The sequence below is a fragment of the Protopterus annectens genome, chromosome 9.part0 (genome assembly GCF_019279795.1).
Source record: "Protopterus annectens isolate FY-2018-M chromosome 9.part0, PAN1.0, whole genome shotgun sequence".
Taxonomy (NCBI): Eukaryota; Metazoa; Chordata; order Ceratodontiformes; family Protopteridae; genus Protopterus; species Protopterus annectens.
This window is the reverse complement of record NC_056743.1, coordinates 871,450,601-871,466,134: the sequence shown is the minus strand read 5'-3', so window position 1 is coordinate 871,466,134 and position 15,534 is coordinate 871,450,601. Positions and strand designations below refer to the sequence as shown.

General features: G+C 39.5%; 1 protein-coding gene across 1 annotated transcript in view; it reads right to left on the bottom strand.

Moving 5' to 3' along the window:
- Positions 1 to 2,262: 2,262 nt before the first annotated feature.
- LOC122810915 (chymotrypsin-like elastase family member 2A) overlaps positions 2,263 to 15,534 on the bottom strand; it is an 87,427-nt gene continuing 74,155 nt past the window's right edge. Inside the window, exons 5-8 of the mRNA XM_044082457.1 lie at positions 9,220 to 9,356; positions 7,816 to 7,961; positions 4,617 to 4,769; positions 2,263 to 2,406 (exon numbers count right to left, since the gene is read on the bottom strand). Coding sequence (XP_043938392.1) covers positions 2,389 to 2,406; positions 4,617 to 4,769; positions 7,816 to 7,961; positions 9,220 to 9,356 — 454 coding nt within the window. The 3' untranslated portion in view covers positions 2,263 to 2,388. The remainder of the gene's footprint in view (positions 2,407 to 4,616; positions 4,770 to 7,815; positions 7,962 to 9,219; positions 9,357 to 15,534) is intronic.

The window sequence follows — 15,534 nt, the reverse complement described above, 5'->3', positions numbered from 1 at the left end:
TAAAATTCTGATTTTTTTTTCAGAAAGTAACAGATGATGCCAGGTTCTTGTTAGACAGTTATATAAATGAAGTATTAAAAATTATTTCACCAAGGTTTTTGACTTGGTCAGTCAATCTTTTCTACTGTAAGATCTTGCCTGCACAGAAATTGCAAATAAGCCATGTGAATGGTTTACCAGCTACCTGCTGAACCACAAATTCCGGGCCTGTAAATGGAGGTTCCCAAAGTCCTACTACTTGAATCACTGTTACATTTCGTTTTTCTTAACAGTCTTACATCATCATTAATAAATCCAGCATGATAACTTCTGTAGCCTTCCAGGTGGGACTGCAGTAAAATGACATTTTATTCTTATTGCTAAAATCAAGAAGATACCATTTGGCACACATTGTAGGCTTTGCAGAATGCTTATGGACCTCGATAGTTGTGCCACCAGCAGTACCAGGCTAGAAAGAGAGCAAGCATTTCGGACCCTGGGGTTTCCATGCAACTTCTCCCTTAGATTCAGTTGTCACATTCAGAACCTCCATGGTAACATGAAGGTGCAGCACTGTCAGTGCAAGGTATGTCGTGACTGCCACTGAACGTACAGCACTGTCAGTGCAAGGTATATCATGACCGTCACCGAAGGTACAACACTGTCAGTGAGAAGTATATCGTGACTGTCACTGAAGGTACAGCACTGTCAGTGCGAGGTATGTCATGACTGTCACAGAAGGTACAGTACCATCAGTGCGAGGTATGTCGTGACTGTCACTGAAGGTACAGCATTGTCAGTGCGAGGTATGTCATGACTGTCACTGAAGGTACAGTACTGTCAGTGTGAGGTATGTCGTGACTATCACTGAAGGTACAGCACTGTCAGTGTGAGGTATGTCGTGACTGTCACTGAAGGTACAGCATTGTTAGTGTGAGGTATGTCGTAACTGTCACTGAACGTACAGCATTGTCAGTGCGAGGTATGTCGTGACTGTCACTGAAGGTACAGCACTGTCAGTGCAAGGTATGTCGTGACTGTCACCCTGGCAGCAAGGGAGGGAACTGGGAAAGAAATGTTTAAGTTTCAGACTGAATAAAGTCTTCAACTTATCCATACCTCCTTTTTTTGTAACATTACTTTTATGGACGTTAAGTCCTTCAGAATGAGATATGTAGGTTTATAGTGCACCTCTGTGTGCGCCTTGCTAGAAAAAAATGGTTAAAAAATTAGGTTTGAGTTGATATGGTTAGTTTACCTCCTGACTTTGGGGTAATGTCTTATGCTAGCTACTTTGCTCAGTTCCAGGGTACCATATTGCATTAGTGGTAAGGTAACTGGCTTACAGTCGCCCATCACTAGGTTGAGACATGAAGACACTGTTCTAGCTATCATAAGATCCTGGGCTTGGACAGTATGCCTCTTGATCTTCAAAATATGTCTGAGCTCTGTGATTTCAGTACAAAACTCATTCTTATCATACAGGAAATGTCAATATGTGAACACAAGGTGTACAGCTGCCAATGCTGAGTTTGGCTAATGATTTTAAACAAATATCTCTTGTGTTAGCTTTATGTCTTTTGTTTAAGCTTGCCTTCTACGCCTATCCACTTCTCTTTCCTAATCCTTCTCTCTAATGTTAACTTCTTCACTCAGCAGTTTTTCTCACTTCCCCTCTACCCCATCACCTGTATAACATGCTGTTGATTCTAATATTGAAGTAGTTTAGTATTTCTATTACTTATATTTCTGTTAATAATTTCTAAACTTTACTGAATATATGTTCTGTTATATGACAGCACACATTGTTCAAGATCTGTCAGTGTACAGATTTATTTTCTCCTTCCCATTTTTTGGTTGTGGTTGAAAACAATCCTTTAGATTAGTGTATTCTGTATCCAGTTAGCAAACAAACAAACAACATTGCTGTTAATCACCTTACTAACACAAATCATCCGACAAAACACAGGTAATACCTTTTGCTGTTGGAACTAATGTTAAGCTTAGCACTGGTACAGATTTCACTAAATACTGAAAAAGTTACCTTTCAGTCTGTCACCTGCACTACTCAGACATAAAATATGGCAATTTTGTACAACTCTCATAATCTGCCTAATATATTCCTTCACTGACCGAAGCATGTGATCCAGTGCAGAAATGTAACAGTTAAGCAAGTCTTAGCTTTGAGAATTTACTAGAAAGAAGAATGAATTTTAATTTGCACTGCAATTCAATATTTATACATAAGAAATAAGCATTGCAACACTAATTTCATGGTTTGTTTTTAATTCACTTTATTATAACATATAACTGCTCAGTTTCCACTGAATACATACAGCACAGCACTAAATATTTAATTTTCAAAAAGATGGCAGTATTGATGAAGATTCTTTTCAGACTACATTCCTTTCAGTTGCTTGCCATAATCTGTGGAAATAAATTTTAGAAGTGTTAGAAATTCAGTAGTTTGTATAAAAAAAATCATTGTTTTTCACAAAGCATCATTTTGTCTGAATAAATGCAACATTCTCCGTTGTTCGTTGTGTATAATAACCGGAAAACTGAGGAATGTAAGCAGTGAAGTGTAGATGGCATTTTATGAGCTGAACGCATGGTACATTTTGTAAAGATGAGTTTAATTCTTATTGATTTTCTTACACATCACAGCTTCAAGCAAGTCATTCAGTCAGTACAACTGAGTAACTGTTGAGCAGAAGGATTTCAGTTAGCAAGTCTTATCCAGTCACCAAAGATCAAATGCAGTTATCTTATGCTATAAAAAGATTAACATTCTCTATCACTTAAGAATAACACGCGCAAGTGGCGATTTATGAAGGGGACACACTGTAAGAGATGATACATCCTATGACAGCAAATTCCTGTCAGTTTATATTTTTTGTCACTGACTGATTCTATGTAGTTCAAATAATTTTTCGAATATATCTAATGCTGTCAGCCATATAAACCATTTCAAGAATGAATAGGCAATTTCATTTGAATATCATACTCTCAAGACATTTTTCTATATTCACCTTAAGGTGTTTATATTATGACTTTGACAACACAATTAAATATGCTAGGTGAAGGGCAGGGTCCTTGGCATGCTGCTAACCAAGATGCCACTGACAACAAAATTAAATATGCTAGGTGAAGGGCAGGGTCCTTGGCATGCTGCTAACCAAGATGGCCACTGACAACACAATTAAATATGCTAGGTGAAGGGCAGGGTCCTTGGCATGCTGCTAACCAAGATGGCCACAGACAACACAATTAAATATGCTAGGTGAAGGGCAGGGTCCTTGGCATGCTGCTAACCAAGATGGCCACTGACAACACAATTAAATATGCTAGGTGAAGGGCAGGGTCCTTGGCATTCTGCTAAACAAGATGCCACTAACAACACAACTAAATATGCTAGGTGAAGGGCAGGGTCCTTGGCATTCTGCTAACCAAGATGGCCACAGTCTCTGCCAGCTGGAAAGTAGGTGCCATAGGAGAGTATTGCCACAACACTATATTTGAAAAATGGATTTTAGAATTACATTGGGAAACTGCAACAAAGCACATCTCAGTCTTCTTACACCTTTATTTATTTGTACTCTACATAACATTAAGGTTTTGTCTTAATTATATGGAAAAGATATGAGCTCTGTATGACATTGTGCATGTGTTATGTACATATACCCTCCAGTTATTCTCTTGCAGTAATTCCAATAGAAAATATATCTTAAACCTATGGATGCTTACGTCCAGATGGGTCTAACTACATAAAATGTCAAGAAAGGGAAATAAGCAGTATAGAATATTCAATATACAATAAAAAGACATCCCTTCAATAAACAAACTAGTAAATAAACAAACTGAACGTTTTGTAGGAGATAAGCTTACAGCTATACAAATAACTATGAACATTGTGATTACTCAGTTACATTTATACTATAATTTAAGACGTGGTACCAGGAAAAAATGTACCCTTTACATGCGGTTATTCCTGATGTGTTCTAAAAACAGATGCTCAGAGCTGTAGATGCTTGTTTCTAGCTGTATCCTGCAGAGTCTATAGTGTATGACCTAGAAATGTAAAGACTTGTTTTCTGGTGCAGCAGTAATTCATGCAGCACATGATATGCTCAAATACATGTATTCTACAGCAGGAATGATAAGCAGGTTCTCCAAATTAAATACCATGAAGGAGAGTTCAACAAACAGCTTAGTACTTTTACTCTCCCTTAAAACAATGCTGAGGATGATGAAGCACCACAACAACACTGTATGCATATGCCAGACTGCGTGCTTTTAGTAATACACTGTTACATGGCACACTGCCAAAGGTTTGAGCTAATAGCAATTAAAAAGATAGCGGGACAAGCTGCAAAATATTGATCCATGTGATTAACGGTTTTATATGTGGTGTTTGCCTTGGTGTTATTTACTGACAGCAGGAATATCTGTGTTAGTAAACAAGAAAGGGGTAAAAAGAACTGTGACATATAGAACATGGGCTTAGAGGGTACTGTAGACTTGGAAAAGATCTGTGACAAAGAGGGGACATAAAAAGGATGATAATTCAGTCCATAGAACATTCCAGAAATCTGCATACAAAAAACTTAAAAATGAGGCAATTATCATCCCCTTACCTGGCTAATCCAGCTGTTGTATGCAGAGACCCTTGTGAAGACGGATGGTTTCTTTGGATAGTTGCAGCCTAGAGAGGAACCAAAGCTGACAATACCATGAACTTCCCACCTGCCACTGGAGTTTTTGCAGTTCAGGGGTCCACCAGAGTCACCCTGCAATGAAAATATTTGCTATCAGTTATTGCCACTCAACATTACTGCAATAGTTAAAATGACAAACAAATTACACATAGGATATTAGATAGAAGCCAGTGCAGTCAGAGATCCTAAGTTAGCTTATATACTAATTAAAACAGCTGTATTAAAGGATCATTGTGTTGGGACTTAATAATAAATAGCTTTTGCTTAGAAATGTAATACGTTTCCATATTAATGTTTTACAAGTCTGAGAAAGAAAGAACTCCTAGACACATCATGTCACTGTGTCAGTTCTAGACAGAAGATATCTTACGGCATAAGTCATGATTTCTCTGGATTTTCTAAACCATAAATGAAAAATATCTTCCTTTAATTATTAGGTATAACAAAATACTATATTATGCTTGTTTTATCCTTTAGGGAGTTTAAAATATCCATTAAATTTTCAGTGGCCAACATGAACTACTATTTTAAACAAAGCTTTGAGGAGTACATTCAGACTTCCTGGTATATGCATATGTCTTCACTAAGTTAAATTAATAAAACATCTTGTGTTTCTGCGTATGAGAGGGCATTGCATGGACCATTATTCCAGCTTCACTGTTTTAGTTTTGCCTCCCTCACTGTCAGTAACCATCCATCAGATAATGTTGTTTCTTGCCTTTCATCAGTTTCTATATATAACAGGGTGCTGTGTGGACCACTGTTATGAATTTTTGTACTTTTTGCCTTCCTGGCTGTTTGACTGTGTCTCCCCTTATCTTTTCTTCCTTAATGGAGAGGCAGTACGAATGAGGTTTTTTTGGGCAAGTGATCACATTATATTCATGTGTGAGTCGTCCTAATGTTTGTGTCATACTCAGTCTCTAGGTCTGGTATCCTAGCATTAAGGTATGGCTGTTCCCACACCAGCACACCTCGCAGGAAGGTATGTTATGGAACTCATCTGCTAAGATTGGACATATTACCTCCAGCTATTGTAAAAGGTCAGGCATCAAGAAGAAGGACATATACACCTTAACATACCGGTCTTGAACCTGCAGTACCTGTAAGCCACCATTCTCTTCTCACTGTATCTCACCTGTCCCTCCCACCATTATCCTTTACAGCTAGTTAAGCTCCCCACATCCTGTTTCCCAATTTATTTCCCACTATTACTGTTGCATATACATATCTTTTACCTAATGTCACACTATTTCATCATACCTGCTATGCTCTTAATTGCCTCTGTCCGTGTTCTCACTGTTTCCTTTTAGTCCATTTCTGCATGTATGTATTCCACCTTTGTAGAACCTTAGCATGGTCTGCATCCGTACTAGTCTGACCAATTCTACTCTTTATGCTCTCAATCTGTGTTTTTCTTTAAATTTTGTTTCTTTTTTCTCTTCTGTAGTTTGAATTTATAATTTATATTTATATTTAAAGGTCAAAAAGTGACTGGCATATTCAGAAACACCAACCATATTACTAAAGTTATTGGTCGTATAGTAATCAGATTAGAAATGTACTGCGGACCTTGTACTCAAACAGCATAAGACGCTTTCTGCCATTATTTATATTACACTGTGCAATGCACTTCTGTTATTTTCTCCTTCTTCCTTGCATGTAGAATTCTTAACTGCCTGTACATTGCTCTGTGTTTAAAAGAATATTTTCTTCATGAAAAATGTTTTATTGCCCAGCAATGCACTGTGTTAAATGTGCATATTGAAAGTGAGTCTTTTTCCGCAGGTACTCATTAGAAATGGACATTTGCCCAGTAGTGAGTAGCCTGGTCTGGTACGTACTGCTTCTTTTCACATACCTGCTAAAGTTAAATGCTCACTGTTGTTCTTCTTGGAGTTATCAAGTGCTAACACACTAGTGTCACTAATCTGCAATACCCAGGTTTCATAATATCTGCTGTGCAGCCCTCTGGGGTATCAATGACTGATGCTTCGTGGTACCTTCTTATACTATCTGCCACAGCCCTCAGATGATCCACATACAACATTTATAATAAAGGCCTGCTTTCATGTCTTTTAGTCTATGGTGTTACCAACATGTGCTATGTATGTGCTTCCCTTTAAGCTTAAAACTTACCTGTTTTGCTGTTTCCTCTAGCTATGTATCCTCCTGGTCAGAACCCATACATTATGTGGTCTGCTGTCCCAATTCTGGATCAGTCAGAATCTCCATTCTTTAGTATATTATTGTATCTCCCAAAACCTGTCCCCCACATTATTGTCCAAATCTTGTACAGCCACTGCTTTTATTGTTGTACCCAGCCAGAATGATTAAGTATGCAGTAGGAATAATACCCCCACCTCCATCCCTTTACTCCACTTCTAAGGCTACTTAATCTGAATTGCTTTAATCCTGCTGTTGTCTAGAATTTAATACTCACTCATGCTCTCCTGTTAAAAGGTTACACAGTACTAAGCTCTAGAGAGATGGACATCTGTTCATCCACCGCAAAGACCCTTCCACATTAACTCAAATTATTATTGCCTGGAATTATCACATTGACAATTTTGTACATTATCCCAAGAATAATCCAATTTATACCACAGCAAATCCATGCATTTTGTAACCCCTTCTGAGAGTTATAGTAACACTGAGAGTGATCATCATACCCCTCAAAGGTCCAGACTTTTGCCTCATAATTTTGGTGTGTTCCTAATAATGTTTTGGTTTTCTGTTAAATTATTAGGAAATCACTGAGGATGGAGATCAGAAAATGACGACAGGCAATTGAGTTTGAGATTTCATACCCTTCAGACAATTCATGCTAATGGAAAAGTTGTTATTCTATCAACTTTCTAACTTTATAAGAGCAATATTTAAAAATTATCCTACTGTGGGGCCTTTGACCCCCCCCCCTTATTTATGACTTTGTCCAGATTTTTTGCTCTAAGAGGTTGAGAGTTATGGTGGTCATATCATCCAGAAATGTGTTGCACATGCTTATTAGCTTTTATTGAATGCATGCCTCCCCACTTGTAACATTCCCTTTTACATATTAGACTTTTGAAGGCAATTATATATATATGCAAATAAAAAAAATTGAAACTGCACTAACATTGCATGTTGAATAAACTCCATCCCCACCAGCGCAGACCATGGTGCTTTTTACGGTGCTGCCCCACCAGTCTGATCGTGAACAGTTTGCATAATCCACAATGAGTAAACGGACCTGCTGAAGTCTGTCAGGAGAAGAACCGCCAGCTGTGATGGGTTAAAAGGAAAAAGACAAACAATAAGCACAATTTATTATCATGTCTTAGGTGAAATACTTCATATATTTGACCTTTCATTTGCTGTTGTAACTTTCTTACTCTTTATGACAAATGCAAATGTGATGCAAACATAACTTAATAATAAGAACCTGCTCTATGTAATTTTGAAACCATAAGGATGAGCCCTTTATTGTGATGATTTTATTTTGAGTTTTTTTTTTCTTTTTTTCCCCTCGACACACCCCAAACTGGAATATCATCCTAGAAATATGTTTTGGAAGATGTGATATAGATTGCCAAAATAGAAAACAAAGCTAACAAAAAAATATTTTGAAAAATTGTGACATTTGAAAATGGGATCCAGTTTTCCAGTAAATCATGGACCTTGAAAATATCGCTAAACAATAAGACAATGGCTATATCAACACAGAAAAATATGTATATGAACACAAACACACACTTTGAATGTGACTGACTTATTTAATTGTAAACTACATAAGCAAATATTGTTTGGCCGATGCCAGCTGATTAAATGGAACTTTGTTGACAATATTTTTCCTGTGCTGGGCTTTGCCCCACCCATGTAGGGGGGATACCTCCTCTTTAATACAGCTTAATCTGTAGTCAACAAAGTTTGGGCAAATTGCACTATGACTATAGCTCTGTCCAGCTGTCGAGGCAACCAAACAGCCTTTGCTATCTATCTATCTATCTATCTATCTATCTATCTATCTATCTATCTATCTATCTATATCTGTGTGTGTGTGTGTGTGTGTGTGTGTGTGTGTGTGTGTGTGTGTGTGTGTGTGTGTGTGTGTGTGTGTGTTTGTGTGTGTGTGTGTGTGTATATGAAAGAACTAAGATTCTCATAAATGTGAATGTTTCTAACACAGTAAAAGGTTTATTAAATGGAGTCCATTACACCAGTCCTCACATTTTTCATTGTTGTTTGATCAGTTTCTTCCCCGTTGTTGTATATTATTTTTGACACTTTTAAATATTTTTAATCATTATTTCACCAAAAGTCTGGGTTGCTAAAGACAACATGGGCAACCTACTGGTACAGTTAAAAATTATCACCTTTTAAAAAGGACTGCACACCTAATAGGATACCACCTTTTGAGTTCTCCCTAAGTCATACCCAAGTAACTAACGCCATGGAACACAGACATCAGTAAACATAGTGATATCAAACTGCCTAAAGCAGATTGTATTGCATTTTTTTGGCAAGTCCTTCATGCACTTACTTGAAAGTCTTCCCCAGCCTGTAGCATAGCAGCCATAGCCATTTGCCAAAATAGCACCTGATGCTGGGAGACAGATGGTCTGGATTTTGTCGTTCAGTGTCACAGCCTGTGAAAGCTTGATTAAGGCAATGTCATACCTGAAACAAAATGGCAGAAAGTTTTTAAATGTTCTCATATCCTAGTCTGAGTATTATGTTCACATTATTCCTCCTAGCCCTTCCCCACCACACCTAATTTCACTACATCCTGATCACTGATGGCTGATATGATGGGGCCTTAACTAAACAGTTACCAGATGGAAAATATTTACTGATACACCCCACAAAGTCAATATTTCTAGACAGCCACATTTTATTTTCTGAATCAAATAACTTTTTATACTAGTGATTTAAGGAAGTTAATAATGTTGATAAGACTGCACACAGGAGACAAGGCAACATTTAATTTCTTTCAGCTTCTGTGAAGGTTAGCCCTGTTTCTGAAACACAGAGAAGACTTCACTATCCATCACCCTCTCATCCATTTCCAGTTTAGTGTTATTATTTTACTGCACAGTGCTTTTTCCTGTCATTCAACTGGACTGATTATATCACATGATTGGATTTGTTAGCAATGGCTACCAACAAGCAGATCCATATGACTTGTGCTTACAGTTAGCCTTGTATATAGATATCCGGAAGTGGAACATATATGTTGTATGTATGTATTAGCATGTCTGACTTAACTGCTCTCCTCTGCATTTACCCACATCATGGCTGGCTTCATCATCAATGTTACACTCTCCACAGAGCAAACAAGGCAGGCAACAGCACAGCCTTCCTCTTATTTATATGTTCAGTCACCAGCTGGAGGTATACAGATTAGAGCATGTCCAAAAACTAATGCTAAACATAAGATCATAGAAGATTACTAGGTTATCGACCCGGAGGTCATTTTAAGCCTAGCAGTTTCAATCCAATGTAATACCACATAGGTACTAGTCAATACCCAAGATTGCATTTAGTGATGACAGCCCATGTCCAGGAGGGTTGTGGGTGCTATCCATGGTTGTGGGCTCTATCCATGGTAAGAATTTACAGTGCCCCATCCACTCATCCAGATTCCTGTTGAACAGTGTCATAGAGGTGCTCTGTTTTACATGAATTGGTAGCCTGTTCCAAAGATGTGGCAGTTGCTGGGAGATAAATCTGTCCCTCCAGCATGTCCTATTTAAGTTGCAGGCCATACTTAAGTCCCTCGAACGGTAGCCCTAGATCCATTTGATTTATGGATATGCAGTACGTTCAATAGGTTTGGGTCTGGGTTTCTCTATAGGCCAGGCATAAGTCTCCCCTAAGAAGTCTGTATGATACAGAGTATAGTGACACTGATTTTAATTGGACCATGTAAGGCACATGTTGGAGGCCCTTGATCTTCTTTGTTAGAAACCTCTGAGGTCTCTCTAATTGCTGTAGATGCTTAGTATGGTACATACTGAATGGGGCATTATACTCAATTATGTGCCAGATAAGTGCCGAGTATAGGGGGACTATAACTTCTTTTGCTCTCAAGGTGATGCCTTTACTAATCAAGTGAGCTAAGGTGATGCCTTTACTAATCAAGTGAGCTACATGGAAAGCTTTCTTTACAAAGGTAGACACGTGGTGGTCGAAGTTAAGGTTGTAATCAACCTGTGATCCCAGGTCCCCTACCATTTCATGGGTACTTTGGGTATTGTTATTGATGTGATGGTGTGAAGGGACACTGTTTGTGCTGAAGGGAATGATGATGCATTTCTTTGCATTCAGTTTGAGACCATGACTAATACAGCAGTTGTTGGTCTGTGTGAGACCATCCTGGAGTATACTGGCATCATTTGGGGATTCAATGATTGCACCTGGTTTGCAGTCATCTGCAAACTTGGTCAGCCACAACCCTTTAATTTTGACTTCTGAGAAGTATATACCACACAGTAAGGGGCCCAGCACTTACCCCTGTGGCACCCCGCTGGTAACAGGTTTGCTGGTTTATGTGTAGTCACCCACTTTTCTAGTGTCTATCTGGTTTGTGAGCCAGTTGACAACCCATCTTACAATGAAGGGGTTTACATTCAGTTTTCTAAGTTTATCGGTAATGCCTGAATGTGGGATGGTATCGAAAACCTTTGCCAAGTCAAGGTATGCTGTGTGCACAGATTTTCCCTCATCAATGGCCTTGGCCACACTTTCAAACAAATCCACCAGATTTAACAAGCAGTATCTGCCATTTAGAAAGCCGAATTGGGTAGGGTCCAGGGTTTGACGGTCACATATGTCTTTATTTATGAGGTCCATAATGATACATTCCATAGCCTGATAGATGAGGCTGGTCAGGCTTATTGGTCTGTAATTCCCCAGGTCTGTTGCTAGGCCACCTTTGTGGAGGGGAATAACTATAGCTATTCTCCATTCTCCAGGAACAAACTCTGTGGTTAGGCTATGATTGAAAAGGGTACTTACTGATGATGCTAGTTCCTGTTTTAGCCTGTTTAGAAGATAGCCTGGGATGTCATCTGGTCCCATAGAGGCCATGTTCTTTGTCTTGGACAGGTCTATAAGGACCTGCTCTTCAAATATGTAAGGTGGGGTGGGGGTTGGGGAGGGTTTGTTGTATGTTAGGAGGGGATAAGGGAGTGGAATTTTCATCAAACCTATTTGCTATCAGGTCGCTATCTCTGTGGGGTCAGTGTGTATAATACCATTGGTCACCACTTCTGCACATGCTTGGGTCCTACCCTTTAGGTTATGTACATAGCTGTAAAAGGCCTTATGGTTATCTTTGGTAGTACTTGCTCAGTTTCTCTCAAAGGAGGTCTTGGACGATTTGACAAGTTGTCTTATTTGCCTGTTAAGGCTGAGTTGGGTGCTTTACCATTGTTGGGTCCTTGTCTTTGGTTTCTTAGACAGCAACCTTTTGCATTTATCGCAGAGTTTGTTGATGCTGGAAGTCCACCATGGCAGCTTGGTTTTACTTGGGGCTCTGGACTTGATTCTGTCTGATACAGCCGAGTTTATACACTTATGCAAGTGATTGTACAAGGCTTTAGTGTAATCCTCAGTGTAGTTACCACTTTTAGCTTGGTGTGGGGCTTGGAATGCATTTATACCTTCACCTAGGAATATATAGCGTGCCTTGGTGAAGTTTTTTAGTCTGATTTCACCCTTTGTGAGTTCTGGTGTTAGTGTCAGTTCGAAAGTAACTGATTTGTGGTCAGTTTTAGGTCCAACAGTTCAAGCAGTGCACCTATTTGACATGTTGGTGAGAACCAGATCTAGAATGTTTGTTCCTCTTTTCGGGATATGGACAATTTGCTTCAGGGCATTTGAATTCACAAAGTCAAGGAACTTTAGTGCAAGTGAGTTTGGGCTAGAGTAGGTTTCCCAGTTGATGGTGGGATAATTGAAATCCCCCATAACCAGTGTGTTCGGTAAAATATGAATTGTCTTCAGTTTGGATAAGTAGACTTTGTGGGTGTTTTGATCCATGGAGAGGATTTATCACTGGCTAGTACTTGAATGGGGGTCTTACCCACTCCAACCTGGACCTGGAGTAACACCATGGAGTTGTCCAGTCTAAGTAGATGTGAGGTGAATTTATCTCTAACATAGATTGAAACACCACCTCCTTTGGTTTTCGCATGTTCCTTTTGTGGTCTAAAGGTGTAGACGGCATTGTAGCCTTGCAGGGCTGGGGTACTTGGAGGCCTTAAACAAGGGTTCTGTGACTGCACAAACATCTGCATCTTCTAGTGATGGAAGTGCTTCCAGGGAGTGCAGTTTTTGGTTTAAGCTCCTAGAAGTGAGCAGAATGACCTTAATTTTGTTCTGATTGGTTAATTTCACACTGGTAATGTTGTTTTTGAGACCTTGCCTAAAAAAGGCACTATGGGCAGCCAAAAGCCTAGGGGTGCCAGGTGCAAACTGTCTCTGGCAAAGCAGTGAGATTTCTCAACCATGGCTTCCCAGGCAGAGAGGAATTGGATCCCCTTGGAATGACTCATTTGTGTGGGGTGACTACTTGTTCTCCATGTTCACTGTTTCAACATGAAATCCTTAGCAAAACATGGCTCAATGGTAGAGAGAGAGTGCTCTGAATGCAGCACCGGTGACCTGGGGTTACATAGCCAGCCATGGTGCTTAACAAGATGGCCTGAAGTCAAAGTGAGCTTATTCATCCCAGGGTCAGAGGTTACAACTGAAGTTCATCACATGCATGAGACCTGGTGGTGTGCAGGAAGAACCAGGAGCATAGCCCCTGCTAGAGAATCCATGGAGCTGTGGAAGAGTTCACCTAAATTTTGCACTGGGCCATGTTGGCAATGTCTGCATAAAAAGGAAAAGAAAAATTCAGCACAAGGACACAAATTTAAATTGTAAGATGATGGCCAGGAGCACTGAGGTCATCACCTACCCAGTCTGCTTAAATATGGGTCCTCCTTCCAAAATGGGGACCTTGTGGCTAATATGAAGTGCTTACATCAGAAAGGATCGGGGATTGAGTGACCATAGTGGAAGCAAACAAGTACTGATATTCAGTAGGTAGTCAAGACCAAAACTATTATTTAAAAAAAAAAAACAATTCTTAACAGCTGTGGAATACTGTTTGTAAAATAAGCTATTTAAAAAGGTAGTAAAATTAAGTTAAAATATGGTTATACATGTATTACAAATATACCTACTATAAAACCACGTGAAGTTGTGCCAGGGTATGGGTTATAGGTGTCTCATCTAGCGCTTACACAAGTACATCATTTGGCTAAATTAGAGAGAACATGCCATGAGCAGTGGTATCTCCGCAGTGATTAACACTCTGTTATGGATTACTTTATCCCCCCTTTTTATTTTTATAATCCCTAGCAATCTCTTCATATCCATTCATAGATTTTGCTAACGTATCCTTACAGAAAGCAGTCATAGATTGGAGTTGGCATGGTTTGAAGTCCCACAAACCATAGTTTCAGATGTGAAACTGAAGAGAATCCTGAGAACATTCTATACCACTGGCCCTCTTCTTCTTTTGGCTTTTCCCGGTTAGGGGTCACCACAGCAGATCACCTGTCCGCTCATGATTGGCAGTGCATTTTTTTGCGGTGTTGAGTTGGCAGCCCGGCGCCCAACCTTCCACAGAAGGCACACACATGCAAACAATCACGCCTAGGGCCAATTTAGAGTGCCCAATCCACCTGCAGCATGTCTTTGGGATGTGGGAGGAAACTGGAGCACCAAGAGGAAACCCACATGACCACAGGGAGGACATGCAGACTCTGCACAGAAGGCACCCCAGCTGAAGATCGAACCAGAGAACCTCTTGCTGTGAGGCGACAACGCTAACTGCTGCACCACCATGGCCACCCTATACCACTGCCCCTCTGCTTTTGCATTAAGGCAACAGCACTGGGAGTTGGGGAGGCTGGACCCCATACTTCACATTGGCTGTGTTTAGAAGCAGACATTGGCTGATTAAAAGACAGCTTTACCATATAATACAGTTAACCACATCTCAGAGCTACTTTTTCCTACCTTATGATGAAGTTTATTACCTCCTGCACTTTAGTACCTCTTAATTTCTACAAATCCATTTTTTTCTGCAACAGCTGTTAAAGGTCTTGAATTTGTTCCCCTATTCTGAACTGGTATCTTTCCAGAAAGGATTTTTTAAGTCTGTATAACATACAGGAGACTATATCCTCCCTATAAAGTTAAAGAGGTGACTACCTACAATCCTTTGTGTGTGTCTTGTTAAGGTCAGTAAAGTGTTGTAACATCCATTGCTAAAGTAAAACTGTTTTAAACAGTTATTTGAGAAATCATTATATGCAGAGGAGGGGGTCATTTCTACATCACTGCACAAACTTTTAAGAACTCTCATTACTGGCATCCATATAATTAATGGTAAAAACATAAGAACTGTATCCAATGCATCTTGCAGCATGAAAGCAGAACTTAAAACAAGCAAAAGTAATGCATCCATCTGCAGATATACAGTGAGCAGTGATGTTTCCTGACCATCTGCAGCTATACAGTGACCATCTGCAGATATACAGTGAGCAGTGATGTTTCCTGACCATCTACAGATATGCAGTGACATTTCCTGACCATCTGCAGATATACAGTGACCATCTGCAGATATACAGTGAACAGTGACGTTTCCTGACCATCTGCAGATATACAGTGAGCAGTGACGTTTCCTGACCATCTGCAGATATACAGTGAGCAGTGACATTTCCTGACCATCTGCAGATATACAGTAAGCAGTGACGTTTCCTGACCATCTGCAGATATATAGTAAGCAGTGACA